The sequence below is a fragment of the Chenopodium quinoa genome, unplaced genomic scaffold (assembly GCF_001683475.1).
Source record: "Chenopodium quinoa cultivar QQ74 unplaced genomic scaffold, ASM168347v1, whole genome shotgun sequence".
NCBI classification, from domain to species: domain Eukaryota; kingdom Viridiplantae; phylum Streptophyta; class Magnoliopsida; order Caryophyllales; family Amaranthaceae; genus Chenopodium; species Chenopodium quinoa.
In genome coordinates, this window is record NW_018743197.1 from 118,591 (window position 1) to 140,785 (window position 22,195).

General features: G+C 39.1%; 3 protein-coding genes and 1 long non-coding RNA gene across 4 annotated transcripts; 2 read left to right on the forward strand and 2 right to left on the reverse strand.

Moving 5' to 3' along the window:
- The first annotated feature begins 8,379 nt into the window (after positions 1-8,379).
- Positions 8,380-10,655, forward strand: LOC110733221 (protein FAR-RED IMPAIRED RESPONSE 1-like). The gene is made up of 3 exons (XM_021913238.1): positions 8,380-9,755; positions 9,996-10,530; positions 10,647-10,655. Exons 1-3 carry the CDS (start codon positions 8,380-8,382, stop codon positions 10,653-10,655), a joined length of 1,920 nt encoding a protein of 639 aa, XP_021768930.1.
- A 137-nt stretch (positions 10,656-10,792) lies between these two features.
- Positions 10,793-13,116, reverse strand: LOC110733222. Its single transcript, XM_021913239.1, has 6 exons — positions 13,018-13,116; positions 12,487-12,534; positions 12,282-12,335; positions 12,086-12,163; positions 11,085-11,222; positions 10,793-11,011 (listed from the first exon to the last, which is right to left on the reverse strand). Exons 2-6 carry the CDS (start codon positions 12,526-12,528, stop codon positions 10,793-10,795), a joined length of 531 nt encoding a protein of 176 aa, XP_021768931.1. The 5' UTR covers positions 12,529-12,534; positions 13,018-13,116.
- A 249-nt stretch (positions 13,117-13,365) lies between these two features.
- Positions 13,366-14,340, reverse strand: LOC110733223 (putative F-box protein At3g17480). Its single transcript, XM_021913240.1, has one exon. It carries the CDS (start codon positions 14,338-14,340, stop codon positions 13,366-13,368), a length of 975 nt encoding a protein of 324 aa, XP_021768932.1.
- A 2,224-nt stretch (positions 14,341-16,564) lies between these two features.
- Positions 16,565-20,543, forward strand: LOC110733185. The gene is made up of 2 exons (XR_002513570.1): positions 16,565-17,447; positions 20,354-20,543. It is a non-coding gene; the product is annotated as an uncharacterized LOC110733185 (long non-coding RNA).
- Positions 20,544-22,195: the final 1,652 nt, after the last annotated feature.

Here is a 22,195-nt window from a genome sequence, read left to right on the forward strand (position 1 = left end):
TACTGGCCACTGGCCTGTTCTAATAATACTGCTAATACTTACAGCATTCTAACTGCATCAGACTAGTATCAGTTAGTCATCAAATAAGGATGACCAATTGAACGAAATAAAACAAATATGGTACTACAGTATGTACTGTTAATTCATCAGTTTGGACATTGATTTGATTATTGTGCAGATTGTGAAGTATTGGTAAGACGAGAGGTTTTGGCCGACACAAAGCTGCACAGCACAGATTTTGTTTAAAACAGATTTATCGATAGAACTGCACAGCACAGCTTTTGTTTAAAACATATCTTGTACCCTAGTAGCTATGTTCGTGAGTCCGCCCCGGACTTATAATCAAAAGTTTCAATAATTTCAATCCAAGTATGAATGAAAGTTTGCATAACTTTTCGTAAATAATGCTGGAATCAAGATACAAATCTCATGTCTGCTAGCTTAATGTAGACATTCTGTGACACTGTTATTGCAAATACCATTGCAAGCTAGGCAAAGGGTGCCTATACCACCTCCATCAACTACAAATTTTTAACCACTGCTATTAAACATGAATGCGAATACAAAGATTATAGGCATTTGCAATAGAAACCAAGTTCATACATCTACAATAAAGCACCAAACATTTCCTTTAATTTAATGAATCCAATATCACGCTAAAGAAAAAGGCTAAATTGTTTCTGCAGGCTGTTTACATAATGAATCTAGAAAGGAAAAAAAAAACAAACCATCTAAATCACTAACACAATGAAACTCTTATGCAAGTCTCTAATACGACATTCCGAGGAATGGAAGCAGTACAACAATTGTCCTAATGTCACAACAAAAGAAATTAAACAATGTTCTGAGAAATATTTATTACAGTACTCTCTAATTGGTTTATTCTAAAATTTTTAAGTGGTTAACAACTTGTAAGTTGATAGAAGCCATGCTTATGTACCTGTTAATCGCCTTTGGGTCTCTTTAGAGGATTCACTAAACTCTCGACATAAGTATCTACATAACATATTTGATTACCAACAGTCCTTACACAAATTTCTCTCTGCTGGCTAGTAATGTTATAAGACATCAGTTTCGAGGAGGCCCCCATTACTCTTCATGAGAAACGAACATTGTTTCTCTAGTGGCATTATTGAAAATATGTCCAACTTTTTACCTTGTTGGACTGCTGACTGGGTATAGGTAGGGACATGATTACTTGGCAAGTGTTGCTGACTTTGGTGTTACATATTGACGAACGTTATCTTCTCAACTGGGACCACGCAGTAAACCCAAAAGAACAAAAGAAAGCTACTTGTCACGACCCACACATTCCACCCCTCACTAGGGCCATTGGACGGTAGGCAACAATCGTGGCTAGGGGGAATGCCCTTGGTGCGCGCTGGCTAGGCCAGAGACACCCTCCCCCTATAGAGCTTTATATTGCTCCAGTGCTGTCACCCTAGTGAACACTCAAGTGACAGTAACACAATAATGGGCTATTTGGGGACCCAAATGAAGTCCGATTGAGCCCAACTTTGGGGGTCCACCATTTTTAGGCCCAATGAACATCATGGTAGTGTTAGATTTTGAAGGAGAAGTCCGGAAGGTTCCAGAATACTCAAGGAGACTCGAGATGCATCCGGAAGCTTCTAGAACCTCCTAGGACATCCTTGAATCATCTGTAAATTCTAGAGTTGTGAAGATAATTCTAGAGCCTTGTACATAGAGGGAATGTACTAAAGAAATGTATAGAATACTCTAGAAAGGATTAGATCTAGAACCCTCCATTTGAGGAGGTTAGTGAAGGTTCTAGGCCATGCTTAGAACACTATAAATAGGGGACTTGGCCTTCATTTGGAGGCATCTCAGAAAATACTTGTAAACACTCTCTCTCAAGCTATCAAAGCATTCAAAATATTTATATCCTCTTGTGTTCTTAACATTCCTTAACTTTCGTTGCACACTCTTGCTTGAAGCATTTCGGGGTTAAGCCTTGACTAGCATCCGAGGGAGGGAAGTTAGTAGGCTAGCGTGCATAAGACTAGGGGGATTAGTCAGCACGTGACAACGTGGTATCAGAGCAGCTACGGTCGCGGGGGACTATAGTGCTGTCGAGCTTTGTTAGCAAGTTGTGAGCAAAGGAGGAAGAATGGCAAAGAGCAAGGACGCTAGTGCTTCACAAACAACCGAGGGCTATGCGCCTGAGGCTCTCATTCAAGCTGTCCAAAAGCTTGAGAAGCGAGTGAATAAAGTTGATGAGAGATCGGCCAAAGCCGAAGTTGCTGCTTGCGACATGACGGATTCTGTCGGCAAGGTCGAGAATGAAGTTATTACGCTCAAAGGGCAGTTAGGGGAACTAGACAATCGTCTAGAGGAGGTATCCCTTGATGCTCAGTCACTCGCTGATCAGGCTTTTGAGAAGATGATGGGCGAGATGGCGAAAATGCGTGAGGAGTTCACGGGGGAACTCCTTGCTTTGAAGAAGGAGAATGAGCTCCTCAAGGAGGAACTCACGTTGCTAAGAAGGGCTACGGTGGCTGGGGGCTGTGCACTTGGGATGCTCGGGAAATTGACAACTTCCTATGGAGCATGGAGCGATACTTTGAGGCTGTGCACTTGGAGGAGGATGCCTCCAAGATTAATGTTGTCACTATGTATCTCGGAGATGATGCCATTCTGTGGTGGAGAAGGCGTGAACAAGACATCAAGAGTGGTTCATGTTCCATCCGAACATGGGACCAATTCAAGGAAGATTTCAAGAAGCAATTCCGCCCGCATGACGCAGCCAAGGTCTCCATGATGAAGCTGCGTGAACTCAAGCATAGCAGCACCATCAAGGAGTACATCAAGCAATTTACAACCCTCGTGCTCGAAGTTGATGATTTGCCGGAGGCTACACAACGTATATATTTCATTGGAGGGTTGCAACGATGGGCTCAACAAGAGGTAGAAAGGAGGAACGTTCAAACACTTGCTGAGGTCATCGCAGCTACAGAGTCCTTGGTTGATTACAGGGACACAAGGAAGGAAGGGCGCAGCAACGGCAGCAAGGGAAAAGGTGGGGGAGCCAAGCCCACCGATCGAAGCAGCACCAGTAGCAACAAGACGGTGAAAAAGGACAAGGCAAAGGGATCATCGTCGTCTCCTTCATCATCTGACAAGCCCAGCAACAGGGGTTGTTACTTGTGCGGAGGGCCGCACTGGGCAAGGGATTGCCCAGGGAGACAGAAGCTCAGCGCCATCATAGCTTCGGGCGGTGAATCGTCGGGGGACGATGCACAAATGGGGTCGTTGCGCCTCTTTAGTAGCGTACGGACCACACCAAAAGCTGAGGAGAGCACCAAAGTGGTCAAGGTAAGCACGTTACCTCGCCCGAAGGGCTCAGTTATGTTTGTTGATACATTAGTGAATGGGAGAGCTTCTAAGGCACTCGTGGACTGTGGTGCCTCACACAACTTCATTACGGAGAAGGAAGCAATGAAGTTGGGAATCAAGTACACCAAGGAACCGGGGAGGGTCAAGACGGTCAACACCTCGCCCGTTCCTATCCTTGGTGTGGCGCACAAGGTGCCTATTTGTCTGGGACAATGGAGTGGCACCATAAATCTCACAGTCGTGCATATGGACGACTTCTCTTTGGTGTTGGGACTTGAGTTCATCGACACAGTAAGACCTTTTTCTTTTGAAGCGGACGGGTCAATTATGATCAAAAGGGATCAAGGGTCATGGTCCGTTCCTGTCACACGAGAAGAAGTTGAAGCCAAGACAATCTCAGCAATCCAGGTGTCCAGGGGGATCAAAAAGGGACAAGAGACTTTCTTGGCTGCATTAGTGAAGGAAGAGGAGCCCCATGGGAATGAGGTTCCATCAGAAATCTCCGGAGTCCTTGTAGAGTATAAGGATGTGATGCCTCCGGAGCTACTGAAGAGACTACCTCCTAGAAGGGAGGTGGATCACGAGATTGAGCTGGAGCCAGGGACCAAGCCTCCAGCCATGGCACCATACCGCATGGCCCCACCAGAGCTCGAGGAATTGAGGAAGCAATTGAAGGAGCTGCTGGAAGCAGGGTTCATTAGGCCCTCAAAGGCACCATTTGGAGCACCAGTACTATTTCAACGCAAGCATGATGGCAGCTTGCGAATGTGCATTGACTATCGGGCTCTCAACAAGATCACTGTCAAGAACAAATATCCAATCCCGTTAGTCGCCGATTTGTTCGATCGACTCGGCAAAGCCCGGTACTTCTCCAAGTTGGACCTGCGATCGGGGTATTGGCAGGTGCGCATCGCCGAAGGGGACGAAGCGAAGACGGCATGCGTGACCAGGTATGGTTCTTATGAGTTCTTGGTGATGCCTTTTGGACTCACCAACGCCCCTGCTACTTTTTACACCTTAATGAATAAGATTTTTCGGCCTTTCCTTGATAAATTTGTAGTCGTCTATCTCGACGATATCGTCGTATATCGCGACAACTTACAAGATCATGTGGAGCATTTGAGACAGGTGTTCCAGGTCTTACGAGAGAACGAGCTTTATGTGAAGCAAGAGAAGTGCTCGTTCGGACAGGAGGAGGTGTCATTCCTGGGACACCATATTAAAGCCGGAAAGATAATGATGGAGCATGACAAGGTGCAAGCCATCAGGGAATGGGAGGAGCCCAAGAACGTGTCGGAACTATGTTCTTTCCTTGGGCTCGCCAACTATTAGAGGCGGTTCATCATGAGCTACTCAGCACGGGCGGCACCATTGACTGACCTGTTAAAGAAGAAGGCAAAATGGTGTTGGAGCGACAAATGTCAAGAGGCCTTTGATGACTTGAAAGATGCCGTCACCAAAGAGCCCGTATTAGCACTGCCCGACTACTCAAAGCCATTCGAGCTACACACTGATGCCTCAGATTTTGCTATCGGAGGAGTTCTCATGCAAGAAGGGCATCCAGTGGCCTATGAGTCACGTAAGCTCAATGACACTGAGAGGAGATACCCAGTGCATGATAAGGAGATGACAGCTATCATTCATTGCTTGCGTGTCTGGAGACATTATTTGCTTGGGAGTCGGTTCACCATCTATGCCGATAATGTTGCAACAAGTTACTTCCAAAATCAAAAGAAGCTTAGCCCCAAGCAAGCTTGATGGCAAGACTTCCTGGCTGATTTTGACTACGCTATGGAGTACAAGCCAAGGAAGGTGAATGTAGTTGCTGATGCTCTAAGCCGCAAAGCAATCTTTGCTAGCGTGAGCAGCATAGCTAGCACCCTCCTTGATCGAGTCAAGGACGGTTTAAAGGAGGATTCTATGGCCAAGAGTTTGATGGACTTGGCTAACGAGGGAAAGACCCGACGCTTCTGGATAGAGGATGGGATACTCTACACCGTCGGACGTCGCACCTATGTGCCTAAGTGGGACAACCTTAGGCGGGACATCATGAAGGAGTGTCATGATTCATTATGGGCTGGTCACCCTGGGATACAGCGGACAATGGCACTCTTGGAGGAGGTATACTACTGGCCTCACATGCGGGACGATATAGAGACCTATGTGAAGACTTGTCTTGTGTGCCAACAAGACAAGGTAGAGCAACGTGTGCCAGCAGGACTCTTGGAGCCCTTGCCTATACCAGAGAGGCCATGGGAAAGCGTCTCAATGGATTTCATATCTGCCTTGCCCAAGTCAGAGGGGTTTGGCTCTATCATGGTGGTAGTTGATCGCTTTTCCAAGTATGGGACTTTTATACCGGCACATAAGGATTGCACAGGGGAGCAAGCCGCCAAGTTATTCTTCAAGAATGTGGTCAAGTACTGGGGCTTGCCAAAGAGCATCGTCAGCGACCGTGATCCAAGGTTCACCGCCAAATTTTGGACGGAGCTTTTCAAGTTGCTAGGGTCAGGTCTACATTTCTCCACAAGCTTCCACCCGCAGACGGATGGGCAGACAGAACGAGTGAACGCTTTGTTGGAGCTCTATTTGAGGCATTTTGTGAGTGCCAATCAACGAGATTGGGCAAAGCTCATAGACATTGCCCAATTCTCCTTTAATCTGCAGCGGTCCGAGGCAACCCAGCAAAGCCCCTTTGAGATAGTCATGGGTCAACAACCCTTGACTCCACAAGCAGTTGTATCGGGCTACACGGGTAGCAGTCCCGCTGCCTACAGATTAGCTAAGGGATGGCACGAGCAGCTCGACATCACCAAGGCTTACTTGAATAAGGCCGCTAAGAAGATGAAGAAGTGGGCCGACAAAAACAGGCGCCCATTGGAGTTTCAAGAAGGCGACCTAGTCATGGTGAAGCTCTTGCCGCACCAATTCAAAGTCTTCCGCAAGGTGCATAAGGGGCTAGTGCGGAAGTATGAAGGGCCATTCCCGATCATTAGGAAGGTCGGGAAAGTTTCTTATAAGCTTGAGCTACCTCCCAAGCTGAAAATACATCCGGTGTTCCATTTTAGCATGTTGAAGCCTTACCATGTCGATCTGGAGGATCAGACCAGGGGAAAATCACAACGGGCACCTACGGCCGTGGTAGCATCGTTTGAAAGGGACATTGAGAGCATCGAGGCAAAGAGAGTCATAAGGCGTCGAGGTGTGCCAAGCTACAATGAATACTTTGTCCGTTGGAAGGGTCTCCCGGACAGCGAGGCCTCGTGGGAAAAAGAAGAAGATTTGTGGCAATTTGCGGACAAGATCGAGGCGTTCGAGTCGGGATCTTGACGAGGGCGTCAAGACTTAGGTGGGGGAGCATGTCACGACCCACACATTCCACCCCTCACTAGGGCCATTGGACGGTAGGCAACAATCGTGGCTAGGGGGAATGCCCTTGGTGCGCACTGGTTAGGCCAGAGACACCCTCCCCCTATAGAGCTTTATATTGCTCCAGTGCTGTCACCCTAGTGAACACTCAAGTGACAGTAACACAATAATGGGCTATTTGGGGACCCAAATGAAGTCCGATTGAGCCCAACTTTGGGGGTCCACCATTTTTAGGCCCAATGAACATCATGGTAGTGTTAGATTTTGAAGGAGAAGTCCGGAAGGTTCCAGAATACTCAAGGAGACTCGAGATGCATCCGGAAGCTTCTAGAACCTCCTAGGACATCCTTGAATCATCTGTAAATTCTAGAGTTGTGAAGATAATTCTAGAGCCTTGTACATAGAGGGAATGTACTAAAGAAATGTATAGAATACTCTAGAAAGGATTAGATCTAGAACCCTCCATTTGAGGAGGTTAGTGAAGGTTCTAGGCCATGCTTAGAACACTATAAATAGGGGACTTGGCCTTCATTTGGAGGCATCTCAGAAAATACTTGTAAACACTCTCTCTCAAGCTATCAAAGCATTCAAAATATTTATATCCTCTTGTGTTTTCAACATTCCTTAACTTTCGTTGCACACTCTTGCTTGAAGCATTTCGGGGTTAAGCCTTGACTAGCATCCGAGGGAGGGAAGTTAGTAGGCTAGCGTGCATAAGACTAGGGGGATTAGTCAGCACGTGACATACTGCTCTCTAAAATGGCGAGAGGAGATAATTTTCATTCTTGTTGGCGATTTCAAATCCGGCGTAGCTGATGCTCTGAGGCGGTTTCCAATCTTAATTGGTTGATATTCTGTGTGAATGGAAGTAGAGGTTAGTCGATTGGTTTAATGTTGGTCATTGTTTAATTGCATTAGGGTTTCTGAAGATATGTTCTGCTAGTTTTTTATTAAATTGAGTACCGAATGTAGCAAACTTTGTTAATTGAACTATAAATTGTGAAATAAATTGCAAATATCAGTTACTAGTTGATATTTTGGTTACAATTTAGTGGTTCAATTTGTTTGTAGTTTTGTTGTTCGAATATTGCAGTTTTTTGTAATTGAACTTGAATTGTGAATTAAATTACAAATATTATTTGGAAATGGGTTGATGTAGTTAGTGGTGTAAGTTGTATCCTTTGATTTTAACTGATTGTTCTGTTAATGTCGATTGTTCAAATTAGGTTTTGTAATTTTTTTTCCAAAATTGAAAATTAAAGTGTTGCGATGTTCAAGTGTGGTTTCGTTTGGAAAAATTGAGTTGTATATTACTCTAAAATTGAATTTACGAATTCTAGTTACCTGGTAGAATGTATAGCTGAAAATTGATTTGATTGAGCCTATAGCATCTTTATTTTGTTAATTGGTTGATATACTAGGATTATTACTGTTTCAGTTGCACTTTTGGTTGTTACAAACTGCTTATTTCTGTTGCACCTAGCTCTGACATGGTAGAATCTGCTATTTTCTGTCTTGTGTCTGTGTTGTTAATTTTGCTTAACTGCTCCTTTTTTGTTAGACACATTATTTTTGGTTTTGCTAAGATTGCTAATGTTTAAGTTGGAATGTGAATCTATGTTGTTTTATGTGTGGAAGGAGTAAAAGGATGAAATGGGGACTGATAATTTTGACTCGGATATGGAACCTGTTATAGGGGGCATTGAGGCTGGTGTTGTAGATTGGGGCAGTGGAGTAAAGTTTAGGAATACTATTGATGTGGAGGTTGAAGATGTGGGGGGTGAAGGTATAGAAGATATAGTAGTTAAGGATGTTGTTGTTGGCACTGATAATGTCACTGGACATGGTGAAACTGATGACTCAAATGCAATTTCTGTTAGGTATTTATCCCCCATGAAAACAATTCATACGACACACACAGTTGTTGGCAGCAACCAAATGACTGTGCTCACTGTTGAGGAGCCTAAGCTTGGGATGGTATTTAAGTGTTGGCAAGAAATTGAAGCTTATTATAAGGAGTATGCTGAGCAGATTGGGTTTGGAGTGACAAGGGTGCAGGGAGTAAATTCTAAGCAGGACAAGAGTAAAAGAATTGCTACCATTTGGAAGTGTGAGTGTTGGGGAAGACCCGACATGAGGGCTAGGAGGGAAGCCAAAAAGAGGGCAAAGGCAATGGGAGTTGGAGGTGCAGAGGGATTAGTTGACGGTGATATATATGAGAATGAGTTGAGTCGTGCAAAGCGGACTTCAAAAAAGTGTGAATGTTTGGCCCGAATTTATGCTAGTCTTAATGAAGATGGTGCTTGGGAATTGAAGACCGTGCACTTAGAGCATAATCACTTGATAGATCCGGCTCAAGCGAAGCTTGTGAAGGAGTATCGCATGAAGCACATCACCTCAAAGGTAAAGAAGAGGTTGATGGATTTCTATGAACAAGGTGTGCCGATATCTCAGATTCATGGGTGCATGGCAACTGAGCGAAATGGAGTGAAAAACATGTCGTTCACTGTCAAAGATTTACAACATGAGGTATACAAGGCTAGGCGATTGAAGATGGTTGGAGGTGATGCAGTGGCTATGATGGAGTTTTTTCAAAAAATGCAAGCCGGAAACCAAAACCTTTTCCACGCACAACGTTTAGATGAGGAGGGGAGGCTTAAGGATGTTTTGTGGGTAGATGCTAGAAGTAGAGTAGCATATGAGGAATTCGGGGATGTAGTTTGTTTTGACACAACCTACCTAACTAACGAGTACGAATTCCCTTTTGCTAACTTCGTTGGTGTGAACCACCATGGCCAAACTTTGTTGTTGGGATGCGCACTTATATCACATGAAGACTGTGATACTTTTGAATGGGTATTTCGGCAGTGGCTAGCATGCATGAACAACCGACCTCCTGAAGCTATTTTGACCAATCAAGCAGCAGCCATGCGGAGGCCCCTACTTGAAGTCATGCCAAACACTATTCATCGTTGGTGTATATGGCATATTATGAGCAAGATACCGGAAAAACTTGGCAAGTGTGGACGGTTAGTTTTTTTCATTAACTAACCCTGTTTAACTACTAATAAGTATATGTTTTTGTTGTTTGTTAAATTTGATTGACTGTTCTACCCTTGAGCAGCATGATCAACTTCATATATATGGCTATACTGTGTTCTGCCTCACTGCATTTCAGATACCTTTAATGCAATCTGCCATTTCAAATATTTCAGTGCTGGTCATATCTAATGAAAGACCTTTTTCTGTATTGATTTGTATATGATTAGTTACCAAGATTTTGTCAACCTTCTAAAAGCGGTTGTGTATGAAAGTTTTACCCCCATGGAGTTCCACGACCGATGGGCAGAGCTTATATCTGAGTACAATTTGGAGGAGAATGACTGGCTGCAAAAACTCCACAAAGAGAGTTATATGTGGGTCCCGTCTTACATGAAGGAGTTCTTTTGGGTAGGTATGAAAACCACTCAGAGGGTAGAGAGCATACATCGGTTTTTCGATGGCTATGTGAACCGACAAACCAAACTTCATGAGTTCCCTCAAAAGTATTGCATGGCGTTGAACAAACGACTCCAAGATGAGGAGAGTGCGGATGACCGTTGCTCGAGAAGGTTAGTTAGTGGGTTTAAGGTTGAAGAAATCTTTCGGAAGTTATACACGGACATTAAGTTCCAAGAAGTTCAAAAACAGTGTTCAAGGATGATGTACTGCAGCATTCGAGAGAAGAAGGTCTTGTCAGAAAGCCTTATTCATTATTTGGTGCGGGATCGTGTATGGATTGTTCCACCCGGTGCTAGTGAGGATGTAATTACAGATAGGCGGAGGATCTACAGTGTTTCATTCTTTCCGATCACAAAGGAGGTGCAATGTGAATGTAGGATGTTCGAGACACATGGCATACTATGCAAACACTCAATTAGGATCCTTGATGAAAACGATGTGGAAGTTCTTCCTGATAAGTACATTTTATCACGCTGGCGGAAAGACATTCCCCGGAGACACACAAGGGTCAAAGTTCACAAGGAATCTTATTGCTCACTTAACACCAATGAGTATTATTGCTTCACTATGCAGTTCGCCCCCTCCTTTGCCTAACATGGACACTAACCCCCAGTTCTTTTGACACCATCTGTCCAGAAAAAAGAGGGTAAGCCATCACCATATAAGAAAAAGAACAGAATATTAAAAACAAAAGGTATGTACTACGCACGTTATGCTCATCTAAGGGTCCAACACTATCTCTTGCATCCCTTGGATGTTGTTCGCCATAAGCTACATCCAACACCTACAACAAAAAAAATATAGGTTATTGCAGCCACATAACTAATGCCATTTATGATAAAAATGAATATGCTTACCCCTAACCTCCCAAAGTCCCCGGAAATCATTTTGTCCATCTTCGAAGCTCTTCGAATATGTTGCATATTCCAGGCTTTGACTCTAGGAAAAACATCCCAATCAACAGCATCCCTATCTAAACGGTCCAAATAAAAGATCTGAAAAAAAATTATATATATCATTAATAATTAATAATGGGGCCTCATCAATGATCTATCAATAATATGCATGATAAACAAAACTAGTAAGTACTACCAAAGCCATACCACTGCAAATAGAGAACAACCCCCACATCCACTAGCAAATCCATTAGCATAGAACCGCCGGGCGAAGCTAGAAACACTCCTCATTAACTTCGATAAAACTAAAGCACACCAATCATATTGAACTGCTTCCATAGCACATCCAATTGTAGGTATAAGATCAGCTGCAAGCCTTGGTGACTGCGTAGGGCACAATATCATCCCCAACGAAACTATCAAGAACAACGCCTTAAATTCCTCTTCCTCGAAAGCATCAAAGTACCCCTCTAAGCGATCCATCATATTCGAGCTCAACGGTATCCCGACAGACGTGTAAACCCGACCAGATTGTCCAGCACTCCCATGACTTTCCATACTTTAACAGAATTCTTTGAACCATTTCACGATCGTGTTGAGTCATTGTTTTGGTGCAAGGAACACTCCTTGATCCCATAGGTATCCCTAGAACCCAACGGATTTGTTTCTTAGAAAATCTAAACTCGACACCATCAGGATTAATCAACATTTTACTAATCGGATCTATACGAGTGACAAGACAATAAGCTAGCTGCCTTGGAAGTTGCATATCAAATGCAAGATATAATAGACCACCAAAACCCATTTCAGTCACCCAACGTTTTCTCCTATCATTAAATTTCTGACATATACGCCCAAACGTCTCCACACGGCCACTCATGTTCGGTGGCTATCAACCGGACCCGGGTTATTAGTACACACCAACACTTTTACAAACTTCTACACATAACAGTAAAGCTTACCCTCTTGCTGCCCTTGGAAAGTTCCACCATCACACGTGCTCCACTTTTCACAGCTCCTCCACAAGTTAAACTATCATCCTAAAATGCATAACCAAGTAACCAGTGTTAGTGATAAATCAAACAAAATTCATTTCAAATAACCATTATTATTAAGCTCTTCAAGCACTAACACATCCCATTAAATTAAAAGCTTTACCTTGAACATGCCAGGCTCCAAACATATTGTTTTAGCCCTGCCTTTGGATACTTCCTGCAATTCATTTCAGACGTTCAGCAAACAATCCAAAATCATAACTTTTTCTGAAAGACCATTCCATCCCACTAAAACCCTAAACAAGACCAAGGAAGTTGAGTTACACCTCTCTCCAGAAAATTCTACCAATACTGAACAAAATACATACCAATTTTTCTGAACGTCTGCGCTTAGAATCCCCTTCAGACATTTACACCTGTCCATTGCAACAATACCAATTCAACTACCGCGCATCTCACCAAAAATTCACTTAACAAACACACTTCTTTCACTTATTTGAATATTTGATTACCATTCAATTCACAAAATAATCATCTAACATTCGATTTCACAAATACCCAACTAGCATTCAACTGCTCGAATACTCAACATGCATTCATTTTTCACTAGAAGGAACAACCCTAACATAATTACAACCCTGAATCCACCTAATTGGAACATACATCGAACAAAAAATTACAAGGACTACCTAACTCTGAAACCAATTTTGTGGTAATTAATAAATAACAAACAAATCAATTCATGTTCTTCGACATTCCTTGGATCTATTTCAACATAATTTTGGCAAATGGTATACAAATCAGGAGTAAATCAGTTCATTCTTCACCGCACAACAAAATTAAAACAATTCAAAACAACCAGAATAGCAGAATCGTAATGGAAAGCAGCTGAGATTTACCTTTGAACTGGCGTCAAAATCTAGTGTATTTCCTCGAGTATTGCAGCTTCAAAAACTTCGTATCCCAACCTGTTCTAGCTGTACTTCGTGTTCTTTCAAATAAAAAGTTCTACTTCCTGGTCTTTGTTACTTCTTCCACAGTAATTTCATTACTTTTACTGCAGTTACCTCTTTTTAACATCAAGTTAACACCGTCAATAACACTTTTACAGCTGTCTCTTATTATATACCACGTCAAATATCGAAAATCCACTCATACCCCATGATATTACTGTATTGCCCTCAAGAGAAACAAGTGTGGTTAATCAATAAGAGAAACAGAGATTTGCCCATCAGTTTCATTTCAGATTAAACCAAAGTTAGACCGAAAATTTTACCAGAGTCTTCATCATAAGTAACCCTTCCAATATCGTTCTGTTGAAAGAAGTTATATGCATCTAAACTCGATTTTTTGCTATCGTACAGATACCACCGCTTTTTAGGCACGCGCTCTCCAACATCCACTCTCAAAATCCATATATTGCTACTCTCAGCAGAAATACCAAATACTGCTAAAGATTGGCCTAAAACAAACAAAAAATTTATCATTCGCCTCTCAGGAAATTCAACACATCGAAATTCCTCCCTCCGAAAATCTAAGGAAAGAACATGGGTGTATTCGAACACGCCATCTTTTCGAGCTCCATCGCTCATCATCCAATGCGCTGCCCCTTGACAGAAATGATGCTGAAATTGCATACCACTAAACGGAATTGCATCATTCATCTCAACAGTCTTGGTCTTCCAACAATTATTTTTACATGAATAAACCACGATCTCTGACGATAATTTCCTTATTCTAAATCCAATCACCTTGTAATCTTCAGTAGAAGGATCAAACCCCAAAACAAATTTGTTGACGAGGTGGTCGAGCATCGGACAAGGAGGAAGTATCAAAGTTTTTGTAACATATGGGTTATATATCCTCAACAATGGATACTGTGTTTGTGTAATAGTATCAACATATTCTTGGAACAAAAACAAACCATTCAAGATATCCCAAACCCTGCAATCTCCATGTACAGTAGTAATTTGGGCAATTTCTTCAAATGTGGGCTTAACAACTCTGATTACTAGTTTAGACCTTTCATTGCGTCCAATTCTTTCAACTAGTAGTAACCGATTCTTGTAAGAATTGTCGTTGAAATGTTGAAAGTGTTCTGTAATGAAAGCAGGGGAATCGATGATTGTACGCCAAGATTTGCAGACGTCTCGTAATCGTAGTAGTGTTTTCACCGGCAGCTTCTGAAATACCACCTTCCATAAGTCTGGATATAACTTCATGTCTTCCAGCCACGCGTCGCCGTGTTGAGTTTTCATTTTCTGGGTTTGCATTATAAGGAGGGAGTTGGAAGAAAAGGGTCGTTCTGAAGAGAAAGAAAATGAGCGATTGCTTGAGTTGTGCAGTGTTTGGGGTAATCTAATTAAAAAAATTATGTAAATCAGTAGGTGACAAACTGACTTGTGGGGTTTTTATAAGAGAAGCTCCAAATGTTTAAGGGGCGGGAAAACTAACTACCAACTAACTGATACAAAATCCACTTAAGTTTTTCCCAAAAAAAATAAAAAAAAAATCAAAAAAAAAGCACAAAAAAGGAAATAAAAAGTTGGACCAACTAAATCTTAGGGCTCGTATGTTTTCCGTTAATTGGGTTCAATTTGTAGGCCCAATGTATTGGTCTTCCCTCCGTAACTTTTGTACGCATATTCTTAGATGCACCCTTGTGCATCTAACTGCACCACCCATCAAATAATCATTTTATACACCAAACGCATATATACACTATGTACTACTGGACTCAGGAGTATTGGTATATATTACTTCATCTCCTCCCTTCAATCTTCTTCCTAATTTATTTCTTTCTTTGTTTCTTAATTTTCACATAAATTTTTCTCTTTTTTCCAAATTCTTTAATTAATTTTAAATTTTGGTTGAAATTTTCTCTCTCCACTATGTTTGACAACATCTTCTAGTATTAAAATTTTCTCTCTCCTCCATTTTTTAATATTTTCAATTATTCGTGATGGATTTAATTGGAATCTTGAAGAGATTGTAGATAGAAGTTAGTTTATGTTATTGATTTGTAATTTGGTTTAATTGGTTATATTTTCTAAATTTGTGATTGATTTACAATTTTTGGGTATTTGTCAATTTGTAATAGGTGATGAACACTAGTTGATTGCACTGCTTTTTCTCTTCAGTTTTCTTTCTTTTAATCAAAATTTTTTATCAAAGTTTCAATCACAATTTTCATCAAAATTTGATTCACCTTTGTTTTTTCTCTTTCGTTCTTCATTTTCTCTCTCCTCTGCTTTCTTTATTTTTCTCTTTTGTTTCACTTTCTTGATTGATTTTGTTGCTTACTATAGAATAAGTTTTTATTCCAGGATGTGTTTTGTTTTGTTGATTGTAATTAGATTTTTTTTAGGTTATATTCAATTGTAATTGTATTTAGTTTAATTTATATCACTTTGATTTATGTATGAATTTTGATTTTTTTTTGTGGTGATTTTTGTAATGAATTTTGATCAATTTGATTAGGTTTGTGAACATGTATTCATATGAATTGAATTTACGACCTTTAATTATGATCATAAGAAAATTGAAGAAATAAAAAATAAATTTATTATGAAACATATGCATTATAAGTATTTAAAATATGAACATTTGCATTCAAAATATAAACATATGCATTGGTTCATTTTTGAATGCGTATGAACGTAATTAAGCATTTCAGAAGGTGAACATATACATTAAAAAAATATGAACATATGGATTTAGAAAGTGAATATATGCATTTCAGAAAGTTTACATAAGCATTTAAGAAAGTTTACAAAAGGATTCAAAATATGAACATAAGCATTTATGAAAGTGAACATATGCATAAAAAATATGAACATATGCATTTCATAAAGTGAACATAAGTATTCAAATTGAACATAAGAATTCAAAATATGAACATATGCGTTTCAAAATGTGAACATAAGGTATCCGTTTGATTTCACTAAATTTTTTGACAATTCCATTAAAAATTTCGAACAATAGAGTATTGAACAATATTCAAACAAAATTAAGTGATAAACATATAAATTCAAACAAAATTAAATGAAATTCACATAAAACTGCCTTTTTGGGAGAATCCGTTTGATTTTTCATCTTATCACAAATGTTCATGTTTGATTTTTAAGAAAGAGAGTGAATTGTGTTTGACTGTTAGAGAGAGAAAATCAAAGAGAGGAGTGATAAATTTAAGATTAAGAGTCTCGTTTTTTTATATAAAATTATATTAAAAAATAATACTCCCTCCGTGTTTTAATAAGCGTTACACTTACCAAATCCGACCATGTTTTAATAAGTGTTACACTTCCTTTTTTGGCAAAAAGCTACATTAAAATATTATATCTCTCTCCTCTCATGGTGTCTACTCAAACCCACTACTACTTTTTTTATTACTACCTCCGGAACACATTAGATACAACTTTTGCCAAAAACGGAAAGTTCACATTAGATGCAACTTTGTTATTCTTTCTTTTGTATTAAATTTTTTTTTTTATAATTATTGAAATTACAATGGTACCATAACTAAATGTCTTTAAAATTTAATTAGACAACTAAACTAAAGATATTAACAAACATAATCTAACTAGCTTATTTTAAGTACTCCCACTAAAATTAATTCATTTCCCCACCTAACTCATTAAAATGACCCAAATTAAAACTAAAAGAAAAACAGAAAAATCGAGCCCTAATTTCTTTCTACGATTAAAACCCTAGATCTAGTTCATCTTCATCACTTATCTTGCTCATCTCCACCTTCATCTTCTCTCTCCACCTCCACTTTCTCTCTCCTTCCATTGTAGGATGGAAATATCATAACCTTCATCTTCTCTCTCCACTTCCTTATTGACCAAAAATGGCGGATCTCACCCCACTTGATAAAGCTTGTTTACTAAGTGACGATTTGGGCGAAATTCGGCAACTCAACAAGTTAATTGAGTTGATTGAGAGCGGGTCATCAGCTTCAACTATTCGCTGTCGCTTTAATTGTGAGGAAATTGGTAATGTTTTGAGTTGTAATTCCATAAAAGCTTGAGGGAAAGTTCTAAGATCTGTTGAGGAAGATGAGGAGGCAAATAAAAAAAAATTGCTCCAGAATATGGTCATGGAACACCGGTTTTGAAAGATCTAAAAGTGTGTGGGGGTTCTTCTTCCACAAAAAAGCATGTCCTGTTAACACTGCTTAGACTACGCCGTGGTCCTCCCAATAAGATCACAGATCTGATTGAAGAGGAGGAAAGTAAGGCTACCCTATTGGGGAATAAACGCAAGAGATCTGGACAAGAAGATGATGAGGGAAATTCACCGAAAATGTCATCCCCCTGTCCTCAGCGTAATAGTTTCTATACCCCTTTGCAATTTTTATTTTGATGCTTGATGACCCTAATTATCTACTATTCTGTTAAATTTGTTGATGAAAATTCACCCCAAAAATATGTTGATGAATATTTTGTTTGATTATGGGTGAAGATTATGGCAGATTTTTGCTGGTTGATTATGGCAAATTATTTTTCTTTAATATGGCATGTTGTTTTGGTTGATTATGGAAAATTATTTAGCTTGATTATGGTATATTACTTTGCTTGATTATGGCAGATTATTTTAAGCATTGGTCGTTTATGCTTTTGTTTTGAGCATTTTGGTATTTTGTTTGGAAATTAATAATTATATACGAAGTAGGTGACTGCTGAAAATTTTTGATGATTATAGTAGCATTTTATGAAGGATTCAAGTGATTGTCCATATTTGTAATCACCTTGCAATTTAGAAGTGTCAACTTGAGACAATAATTACCTTGTTTATTGCATGTTCATTTAACTTAGGTGATTGTGGCAGACTACTTTGCTTGATTATGGGAGATTATTTTACTTGATTACTTTGCTTGATAATGGGAGATTATTCTACTTGATGATTATGATGATGGTTATTGTTGATGGTGATGATGATTATTGTCGATGGTTGATGATTCTTTTTGGGTGATGATTATTGTTTGTTGGATTTTATTTTTTTTGTTTTGGGAAGGCATGTGGTTGATGGATGATGATGTCTATGGTTTAATGGTCTTAATGACATTTATTAAGAGACCTTGTTGTGTGTATTGGTCTCAATGACAATTATTGAGAGACCTTGGTTTTCTATGCATATAGGAGTCCCAAGTTTTTGCTTTTGTGACTTAATTAGATTCCTATTTTTGTTATAGCTGATGTTAACTCCTAAATCTAAGGGATGAAGGGGCTCATAAGATCCTAATAAGCTCATGTATGATGCTCCTACAATGTGTTGCTAATGTTTGTTTTGATACCAAACATGATCATACAAAGGTCATGTGGGGATGCTCCAATATTTGGTTAACACGTTATTGTTGAGGTAGCATACATGATCTCATTAGTTGATTAAAATAAACCCATATGATGGATTATATTTCTCGCGTCCAATGATCTGAATGTGTTAAAAATAGCATCTATGTAATACATACTACAAAGTGATTCATCATTGATTTGTCATTCAATCACATACACAAAAGGTTTAATTTTATCATAGGGCACTAATCAATTGCCTATGTTCAACACAAAAGTTTTGCACACGTTACAAACTGACTGCCTAATTGAAATGAAAAAAAATGACAAACGTTAAACTAAAAAAGAGAAAAAAAAAGCTAGGCTAAAAAAAGAATAAAAAAAACAAAATACACATAACCTACTAAACTTGTCTACTATCTAAGTCCTTTATGAGGTTATGTCTGGAAGTCTGCCCCTGTGTTTCTTGCTCTTTTTCCTGCATTTAGTCAGCATATACTTCTTGTTGATCACCTTCAGCCCCTCCTTCCCATGCCATTGTGATGAATCTTTCATTGATAAATTTTCTCGCATGTTCTATAATAGCTGGGATTACCTTCAAATTATCTTGAAATAAACCAAGATTCTCAAGTCTGTCTTTTCTCATGTAGGGTGGTGTGAAATTGTTGCCACCTTGACACTTAAGAATTTCAACCATTGTTCTTTGCAATGTCAACCAAACAAACTTATTAACCTTTGGCTCAAAAGACTCATAAGCTTCCTCAACCGTTTCAATTAATTCATTGAAGTTATTTGGAAATGAATGATATTTAATTGACTGAATACAATTAAATAACCCTAAATCCAACACATTCAGATCAGGGGATTGAGCGGGTTGGTATACCATTTGTATGTTGAATCCATTTTGTGTAGTGGCTGCCATAAACTCTTCCTCTCTTGGAATTTGGCGGGGTCTTGCGTTATCCCATTGAATGTATATATCTTCCCTTTTGTTTGCTGGCCATATTGCAATGATTGCCGGAATCACCTTTTGCAGAAGCATTTTCCTTATCTCATCCTTGTTAACATTCTGGACAGCTTTGATTTCCAGAGTTCCTGCACTTCTGTTTTTGCTGTTTTTCTTTGTTGTTTGGTGGATAATAAATGGGAAAATTCCGTATTTTCCATCAAATCATGCCCTTGTGTTTGAATGTGGCCTTGAAATAAGAGCCATGAACATGACCTTCAATTAAAACCTTCTGGATTGTTCACATCTGTAAGGATTATCTTCATTAGGAAGAAGATAAAACCTCCTTATTTCAGGGTTTAAAAAAAAAACCATTTTTTATCGATATGGATGACATTATCCATATCATTGATTGTTAGATATGTTGATGGCCCCCTCGGAAAAATGTGTGATAACACCCATTTGATCCTTACTATTTTGTGGTTGTATGTTAGTCTTGGATGATTGTTGTTGGTGTGGGTTCTCATAATGCCCTTCTTTTTCAGTCGATGCACAGTTGATTTGTTGACTTTTAGAGCCGCAGCATAGCTTCTTTCAGTTGTCCTCAAACGAAGAGGCACCTCCTTAGCTTTGGGCTTGTTTTCCCAAGCTTCTTAGTTCTGACATCAACCACTCCCCCTTGTTCTCTTTGTTTGCATAAATCTTCATAAATTCTTGTGATGGTAGACTTGTGCACACCGTAATCTCTTGCTAGTTTGGCTTTTGCACCTCTGGGAGATTTTATCTGTTTGCAATGCTAGGATTGTTTGAATAAGTTGCCTTTGTGTCTCAAAATTCATTTCTGGTTTTAGCATATTCCTTTGATCATTGTCTTCATACCCGTTGCTGAAATGTATATGTAGATCATTGTTGGATTGCCCCATTTCTTCCTTCAATAAAATCTGATCAATGCTTAAAAAATCAGAACTTTCCATGCGTTTTCTTTGATGCTTACAGGTTGTTGATGAAGAAAGAGGTTGGAAGAAGTGCACAAGATCGACTATTAAGCTCAGATGCTGATGTTAACGAAGATACTCTTTTTTTTTTTGGAGGACTCACTTAATTTATGGTGTATTAATTAGGACATTATGTTTGGAACCTTGTTATTATTGAAAATTTATGATGAAGTTGCTGGTAGTTGATTGAATTTATAGTGAAAATGTGATAGTAAATGTGGTACGGTGGATCGCAAATGAAGTTGGGTCAAAGTTTTGAATTTTGATTGAAAAATTCAAGTTGTTCAAAATTTTAAAATTGGGGGAAAATTTTGGGGGAACTATGGCTGAAATTTAGGAGGGAAACGTACATCCCTCCAAGAATCAGCCAAAAATTCCAACATAATACACTCCCACCTAAATATGGTCCCCACGACAAACCCCACTAAAAAAAATTAATTTCTCTCTCTAAAATAGGTCCCCACCTTTTCCCTCACATTTTCTCTCTCCAATTTTCCTAATCACATGCAATTAAAATACAAAAACTACACTACTCAAATTTTGCCCAGGAGTCTATGAGAGCTCCAAAGTTGCATCTAATATGTGCCGAAGGTAGTATATATTTCCTCTTACATTCATTACTTTTCAATAAACTATTATCTCCACTATTCTTTCTTTTATAATTTTTTAATACTCCACCTACCCCACTTACATCTTATTTTACTTAAGTCAATTAATTTGCCTAAAATTTAGTGCCGGTCAAATTATAACACTTAATAAAACACGAAGAAAGTAGATGTTAAAAGTGATGGTTGAATGGGTTGTATTTAAAAAATATGTTGATTTTTTAGGTGGGCTGAATTTTGGGTTAATTTGGTTTGGGGCTTTTCTAATGAGACGCGTTTGAAAAAGGGCTTGTGGGTTGGTGTTGCATCTAAAACTAAAACTTTTTAACTTTTTATGCAACTTACATTTATATAACTGCCTTGGTAAATGCATGTCTGAGACTAGAGGAAGAATTCCTCCAAAACCCATCTCGATCCTTCTAACATTAAATTTCTTACAAATATGGCCAAAGGACTGAATACGACAATTCATATTGGGTGGCTACAAAATAAATAGATTTTTCATGTCCTTATGTGCAAATCAAACCTCTCTAGATTATTTAATACTAGTGTAGGGAATAATTTCAAGCGTTAACCTCTAGCTTGAACCCCACTGTGATCATACACTAAAGTACGGTGGCGTCCAAAAGGGAAGAAGATAGAGCAAAAGAGTTGCCAACAAGTTTTTAAGGAACTTGTAAACCATTCACAGGTTGAAGGTTACACCCCTTAATGATCCAAGAGATCGTCAACTCCATAAGGTCTTGAACCAAATAAGGGTTCGGGGATGAAGGTACAAATCCAACCTAAAAGAGATTGAACCTGCCCTAATAATAGGCCTCTACTTTATTCTGATCGTATTCATGTGCGCTTTCTGACTAACATACAATCAATAGGATTAGCCCTAAACCTGTTTATCTATGTTGGTTGAATTTAATGCACAAATAAATCTATTATTGGCGATCACTTGAATTATAACCATATTAACCCTAACAAGATTATTAATTATCTTATTAAGCGTGATTACAAGTACCAATTCCCTTTAAACATGCATAAAAGTTGTGATCAAGTAATAACAATAAATAATCAAGCAACATAATAATAATCAAAATAATAAAATTATAACAATCATAATATTATAATCATAAATCATAAAGAATAATCATAATGATGTTAAAGCATAATAATAACAAGTTCCTAGGCATGATACTAACAAGATTAATAACAAACCCTAGCATGTCGCTAAACAATAAAAATCA